The sequence below is a fragment of the Thunnus maccoyii genome, chromosome 6 (assembly GCF_910596095.1).
Source record: "Thunnus maccoyii chromosome 6, fThuMac1.1, whole genome shotgun sequence".
Lineage (NCBI taxonomy): Eukaryota > Metazoa > Chordata > Actinopteri > Scombriformes > Scombridae > Thunnus > Thunnus maccoyii.
In genome coordinates, this window is record NC_056538.1 from 11473962 (window position 1) to 11481289 (window position 7328).

Sequence of the window (7328 nt, forward strand, 5' to 3'; positions counted from 1 at the left end):
TTGTCGATGGACAGAAAATTAATCGTCAACTATTTTGATCATCAATTAAACGCTTTGAGTCATTTTTTAAAATCCTCTGGTTCCAGCTTCTTAAATGTGAATATTTTCTGGTTTCTTTAGTCCTCTATGACAGTAAACAGCATATATTTGGGTTGTGGACTTTTGGTCGGGACAAGGGTGGGCTTTTTTCATTATTTTCTAACATTTTATTAATCAAGCAACTAATCAATTAATTGAGAAAATAACTGACAGATGAAGCAATAAATGTCAGTTTGGAGACCTACGAGATTGGGAACCACTAGGTTAGGATATTGTTCATGGCCAACAGTAACCTTGTTTACTATATTAATGCATTATAGGGTTTCACAATAAGGATGACTGAGCCTTAATATGTTCAACAGATCATATTTTGTTTGAGTCTCAACATTTAACACTTACTTCCAGATTTCTGAAGGACAAGTCAAAGATCTTGATTTCAGAGTAAATAAAAGTGTATAGCTCAACTACCAAGACAATGTGCATAATTGGAACCTGTCTGTTACAGGAACTGAATCTAAATTTGTAATATTTTTTGATCAAGACTGAATTATCAACTGGAAAAAGCAGGCAACTTATCCAGGCCCCAGAGCCCTGAAAGGCACATATAACTAGAACTACCAATAAAACTATATTCATGTGAATATCTCAAATTTTCATGATCTAATTACTCACTAGTCCTTTAACAAGTAATTTCGCCTCTTTCAGGCTTATGTATCCCCAAGATTTCTTAAATCGATCAACATAATATGGAGTTATCGCCACCAGTTTTATCAAGTCAACTGGAAAATGGTTTTAAAATCCAAGTGCAACATACAGTATATTATTGACATCTTTAGCTTTAGTTTATACCAACATGGTTAAAAATAGCAATGATTCAATTAATGTAACAAATGGGAACCTCAGGGAATTTAACTCACTCATCACTGTGCGCCTATCACAAAACTGATGAAAGACAATTAAACACTTAAGAGAAATACCCACTTTAATTGGTATTCTATACCATTCATATCAAAGAAAAAAGTTTTTTTTTTTTTTTTTTCAAAAGATGAAACTGTACATTGGTAGATGCGTCCCAAAACCACCATGGATATATCCACAAATTTGTGGCATACACATTTTGTTGACTTACGTGAAAGTACAGTTGTCTTGAAAGCATAAGCCATGACAAGTATAATTACGACTGTAATGCATTTTGTTTCGAGCATAGCTGAGAACATTAACCGTCCTCAAATGTACCATCACTGACTGCACATAGAAAATGCAACATCATGATTTAAAAGGACATATTAGTTTTACAGCAGCTATACAAATGTTCTTATAATGCTGCAAATAACAAAAGAAAATGGTCAACCCAAACAATTCCAGTACTGATGAATATGATTAAAGTAGATATTGTGAACAAGTTACTGAGCATAGAACACAACTCTCAAACTTTCAATCATCCAATTCCCTATCAAACACAGAAATATTATGATGTATTACATTTCAAAACAGTACAGGTTACAAAATCCCTCCAGATGTCTCAGGTAAACTCTCCCAGAGTTGAACGTCAAATTCCTGATATAGGCATGACTGCATGTCACGCAGAAAACTACAATCTAAAAGCAAAATAAGAAGCCAAAGAGGCAATAAAAACAAAACAAAAACAAAACAAAAAAAAAAACAAGTACAATGGGGGAAAAAAAGCCCAACACAATGACCAAAACTTTCCCTTCACAGAAGCCATGAAATTGAATGACATTTGTAGTATTTTTTAAAATGCATTTCTGCATTCACATCCCTAAAAACATTGCTCTCTTAAGAAAATAGTAGATAAAAATAATCTCTGCATTGTACAAGAAAGGAGGTACAGGGAGCATTGGCATGTGAGTTTAGAGGGTGTGACTACTACTCCGCTGCTTTCTCCTCCTCTTCAGGTTTGTCCTCCTTTTCTTCAGCTTCCTCTGCTGCAGCAGCCGGCTGGAGGATGGAGAAAGCATGCTCGATCATTTTGTTCTCTTTGAACATAGTTGCAGCGCAAACAAAGTATACATTTGTTTTTAATTATTTTTTGCCATGCAGCAAAGGTCCCTGGCTAGAATGGAACCAACTAAATTTTATGTGTCAAGAGTCATAAAGATGCAAACTTGTGATACCTCCTCAGCTTTGGCCTCCCCATTTTCTGCGGGGACCTCTTCTTTCTCAACCTCAGGTTCTTCTTTCTTCTCCTCTGGCTTGGCCTTTACTGGCTCTTTCGCCTTTTTGCTCTTGGGAGGTGCCTAATGTGTCAAAACAAACCGCAAAGATTAAAGCAAGAAAAGATTTGTGAGCCTGAAAAGTTGTCCAGGGGGAAATGTATTGTATTAAGTATTATATGGATTTAAAACTGCTCTATGCCTGAAATCAGGCATGGTGCCTAAGAACTTTGACCCCTGAAACCAAGCCAAGCTTGTAATGTACTGTCAAATACAGATACAAATAGAGTAAAGAAGTTATTTTTGAATAGAAGCAAGATTTCTCCTTTTACCTTTGTCTTCTCTGGCTGTGGTTTTGGCTGCGTCTCTTTCTGTAAAACACACAAAAAACCCCCATAAAAATGTGTGTCACATTACACAGAATATGCACAGTAAAATCTTGATTTTATTAAAATGTCATTGCTGGTCTTGGTAAAACTTACGTCTGACAACCTTAGAGACTTTCTCCTTGGCTGAAAAAGAACATAAGATGACAATTTAGTTATGTAAACCAGTATTGATACACATTATATAGAATCTCTAAGTTCACAAAAGATCCACAAAATACATTTTCAACATTTTATGATGAACTTCTGGGGCGATGCTATGACAAAAGTTTAAAAAGTCTACTAAACAATCCTTACAGCATCTTCAAATGCACCAACTTCTAAATTACACATACAACTGAACCCTACTAAGGGTTGGTCAAAAGCTTTTTCCTTATGAGAGTGACCATTTAAATACTTGGACATCAGCTGAGATTCATTAATTATAGACAAATGAACAAACTAATGAAATGAAATGACAGAGGTGACAACATAACATTGATGAAACCAAGACTGAATGGAACTAGAGCTGCAGCAATTAGTCGATTAATCAACTAATTAATCGATTAATCATTTTTAAAGTGTCAAAATTCTCTGGTTCCAGACGCTCAAATTAATGTAATTTAATACAAATTAATATTTACTGGTTTCTTTAGCCTTCAATTGTAAACTGAATATCTTTGGAGTGCTGACTGTTGGTTGGGACAAAAGAAGAGATTTGAGGATGTCACCTCAGACTTTGATTGAGATTTTTTCACCATTTTATAGTCCAAACAATTAATTATGAAAATTGGGGGATTTTGTTTTTGTAGTGTTCATGCTATGGTTCCAACATTTATTGTTGTATTGTGAGTTTTTTTTTTTTTTTTTTAGGGGTTACAGTTCGGAAACTCTTTAAAGGAGCAGGAGGTAAACAGAGTGCACATAGTAAACAGAGGCCAGTTTGGGCTGCATATTGAGCAGTGCCCCCTAGAGGCTGCACAGCTCCTCAAACCCAAGCAGACTGACCAGGTTTTGACCATAAATTGTGCAGTAAAACACCAACTGAGTGTCACTGTCATCCTTGGAACCTCGGTCTCTTCCTAGCAGTGTAAAATTGGGCGGTGCTGAACCAAGTAAAGAGCCGTCCTCTATCAACCGAGACCTTCTCTTTGTCTTCACACAAAGTAGAACAAAATGTTCATTTAGGTGTCAGTTGGTGAAATTGTACATCACAAAATAAACAGAGTAACGGATTGAAAGCCTTAATACCAACCTCTGCGCTTGCATCTGCATCACTGCTAGACTGTGAGAGACAGAGAGAGGGAGAAAGAAAGAAATAAGAAAGGAACAACAACCATTCATGAGTGAGCTGAAGTGGGTGTGTAATGCAAAGGGGGGATGGGCACCTCTCCCTCCCTTAAATCACAAAGACATTATGCAATCTTTAAGTGGGGAGGGGAGTCTGACACGTTTCTAAATTCACAAAAAAAAGGTTTCTCCAGTTTAACTGCATTTCCACTAAGCAAGCATTATTCATGGGACAGAAATGTTTTTGTTAAATAAGACTGGTGCTGTAGATACTTTAAGAAGAGGGAAGTGTGGTCGCTCCACCTCCACATGCGCTTCCATACCAACCACACCGTGAATCTGCCTCATGTTCCCAACTTTACTGAACATCCCTCCCCGACATGAGCACACAGGCTTCAGTTAAAAAAGGAGCAGACGTGTCGCTGTCTTTTCCATTATACATCAGCTGCCATGACGCTCTTAAAGAAAAGACTGTGCACCTCAACGGTGACGCGCACCAGCTTTGCGGTGCGCGCACAACAGGGGTCAAAATCTCTACGGTGTGTGTTGCAAGTAAGCATTTAACAACTCGACATTTCTTGAGTGCAAACAGCTGCCTGAATAGTGCCGAGTGCAACCGACCATACGTTTAAATATCTTGAGGCAATTACGCAAGAAATTTCCTTGAAATGGCAACCTGTACATCGACGGCGGTTACACCCCTTTGTTTGATCTCGATACACACTGAAGACTGGTTGTTATTATTAAAACACAGACGAATATACATTTTAGCAAGCGAACTACAAGAGTGGTCGCATTAAAGGAGGCCATGCAACCCGCAAACGTGCTCGATAAAAAAAAGCACGTTGCTCTGTACTAAGTAAAAAGGCGCCACTTCCCTGTATCAACAGGGCAGAGCTGAGCAGTGAAGGTGGACTTCAACATGCACATGGACACACACTGTAGCCACTATATGGAACATTACATTACAGCACATGCACAGTGAAAAGATACATTGCAGCAAAACAGAAATACAGCCTATGCATTTAACAAAGGTTAATAATTATTCAGTATGCATTGAAATTCCACACAGTCCACATATTTTCACTTACTTTCTTCCTTCCCATTGTAGCTTAGGTTGTGCGGTAGAGGTAAAAAAAAAAAAAAAAAAGAACAAGGAAGCCTTTCACAGTTTAGGAAAGTAAATGAAACGTGAGTCAACCCCACACCTCACAGTCAGTACACCTCCAGAACAGTCTGTAACTTAATGTAAACGACGTCCGACCAGTACCAGAACTAGCTCAAACCGGATTGGATCCCCCTCTCAGTATATTTCATCCCTTATCCTACCAACCTACCAGGAAGAGTTATTCCCCGCCCCTTGCTTCCAGTGATTGGCTTCGAGGTCGAGGCAGCACATTTTTGAACCATAGCAACTTACCTGTGTGGACAGGATCATGTGCCAATCAGCCCAGCCAGCCGACTCTCACTTTTTAATCACGGGCTGTTCTCAGGGTGTGTGAGAAAAACTGTGTGAAAACATGCATGATGATGATCATTTACATGTTAGGGTGTATAAACAATATATTCAAGAAGCAGGACACGTTTAAAATGCTTGTGTTTCCCCACTGTGAGATCTGTTGTTGTTCGACCTCTTATCAAAGTCATTAAAAAAAGTCATATAATCATAAAACCTACAAACACCCTGAAAAAGAACTCACACTTCTTCTTTCCAAATCATATGTACCACAGCTCTTATAAGATGTTTAATAAACATATTGGGCTGCATGAGTTGTTGTGAAGAGGATGTGTTCATATAAATAAACCTTGTATTCCTTTAACTATTACCAGTATAACCTGATTGGCCTAATTATTATATAACTACACCGTGTAGTCGAGCAGCTCTACAGCTGCAACAACTGGTTTTGGTTTTAGACTCCTAGTTAGATAGAACAAGACCTTTGAAGACATCACCTTGGGATCTTTTGACCTTCATGGTTACACTTAGCTTTCTGGACACTAGATTATATCGGATTAGATCAGATTACATTAGAATAGATTAATCTGCCAAAACATCCTTGCTCAGCCTCCCCCTGAAACTCCAGAGAACTTCCTCCACTGAAGAAGAACAATGACACCAATGCACCAATGGGGGCCATTCAGGGGCTCTCTATTGAACATGGTGAAACTTTGAAGGCTTTATTTGAAAAAGTCTCAGACTTTGAAAAAAAGGGACATTGTCCCCCCTTCCCCTCCCCGAAGCAATGTCCTCCCTTTCTGCTGTATAGTAAACGAGCTTGTTTTTAATGTCACCAACCAGAGAAACAAAGTTTCCTGTCTAGAAGAGACAGTTGAGAAGCATAATGCTGAGAACAAGAACCTGAAGACAATGGTTGCTTATATTTAAACATACAGCTGGAGGTCGTCACTCAGGTTATGAAGCCTGAAGGAAGAGAACAGCAAGGACATCCGTCAAGTGGTTACCAAAATCTAACGGAAGGTGGCTCTGAAAATCTGTGTTAAACTGAAAGTAGTTATCTACATCTACTGGAAGTGCGGAGAAGATAGAGCCCGCATCTAATGGTTTACTCACACCGTTCAACCAGATCAAAACAAAATTGCAAACTTGGCTGCACTGAGGAAAAGCACATCAGCTAATTCAAAGCAACATCACGGGCACACATTTATGACTTCTAACCTGACTGACAGAGCATAACTCCCTTAAATAGTCCATTCAATTTACTGAATTATCAGTTTAGACAGAATCACATTTAATCGGGTGTGTCTTAGTCTCTCACCTAAAACAAGTAAATGGCAAAATGTTACTTGTATCAATTAACATCCACAGTACAAACATTCCCCACCATTTTGCAAGCAAACTCTATAATCAAATAAGTTCTAATCAACATCACGTTAAACACAATCACAATCCCCCAACTCTACTTGGTAAAACCGATGACATCACTGACAATGTCCGCCAGAGCATAAAATCTGGAAGTATTTAGCTGCCATCCCCTTTAACTACTGGGAAAGCATGGAGAGTACATGTAAGTTAAACAAAGAAAGCTTATACTAAACTCAAGACACTCAAGTAGTGATGGCGAAACCTGACCTTGTGAATCACCAAAAATGAATCACTCAAAGGTTGAAAACACAAACACAAATTCTGTAAACCCCCACGTCTGCTGCCTCTCATTCAGAAATCTAAAGTCTCTTGGACTCTCTGAACAAAATGTGTTTTGCTTAATTGTTACTTCACACGGTTTGACATTCACAGTGCCATGTACAGTATGTGTTTAACACTATAAGGCTGCTTTCACACTTATCTGCTGAAAGTGGAAAGTTTCTCTGTGCTCACCTTAAATTAGAGTTTACAGCATATATCTATGAGCTACGAGATTTGTGACATCACAACTAGTAAGGAGCCAATAATGGTCCAGTATACAACTTGCACAAATAAACTTGCAACGCCAGTGTTGTA

General features: G+C 38.3%; 1 protein-coding gene across 3 annotated transcripts; it reads right to left on the reverse strand.

The window, feature by feature from the left end:
• Window positions 1-1003: 1003 nt before the first annotated feature.
• Window positions 1004-5153, reverse strand: si:ch73-281n10.2 (Non-histone chromosomal protein HMG-14A-like). 3 transcript variants are annotated; one of them, XM_042414074.1, is made up of 6 exons: window positions 4960-5153; window positions 3834-3863; window positions 2696-2725; window positions 2546-2584; window positions 2175-2297; window positions 1004-1998 (listed from the first exon to the last, which is right to left on the reverse strand). In XM_042414074.1, the coding sequence occupies exons 1-6, from the start codon at window positions 4972-4974 to the stop codon at window positions 1927-1929; spliced, it is 309 nt and encodes a 102-aa protein (XP_042270008.1). In that variant the 5' UTR covers window positions 4975-5153; the 3' UTR covers window positions 1004-1926. The 3 variants fall into 3 exon arrangements, with proteins under 3 accessions (XP_042270008.1, XP_042270007.1, XP_042270006.1); XM_042414073.1 differs by lacking the exon at window positions 4960-5153 and adding an exon at window positions 4545-4687; XM_042414072.1 differs by lacking the exon at window positions 4960-5153 and adding an exon at window positions 4142-4343.
• Between the last annotated feature and the right edge of the window lie 2175 nt (window positions 5154-7328).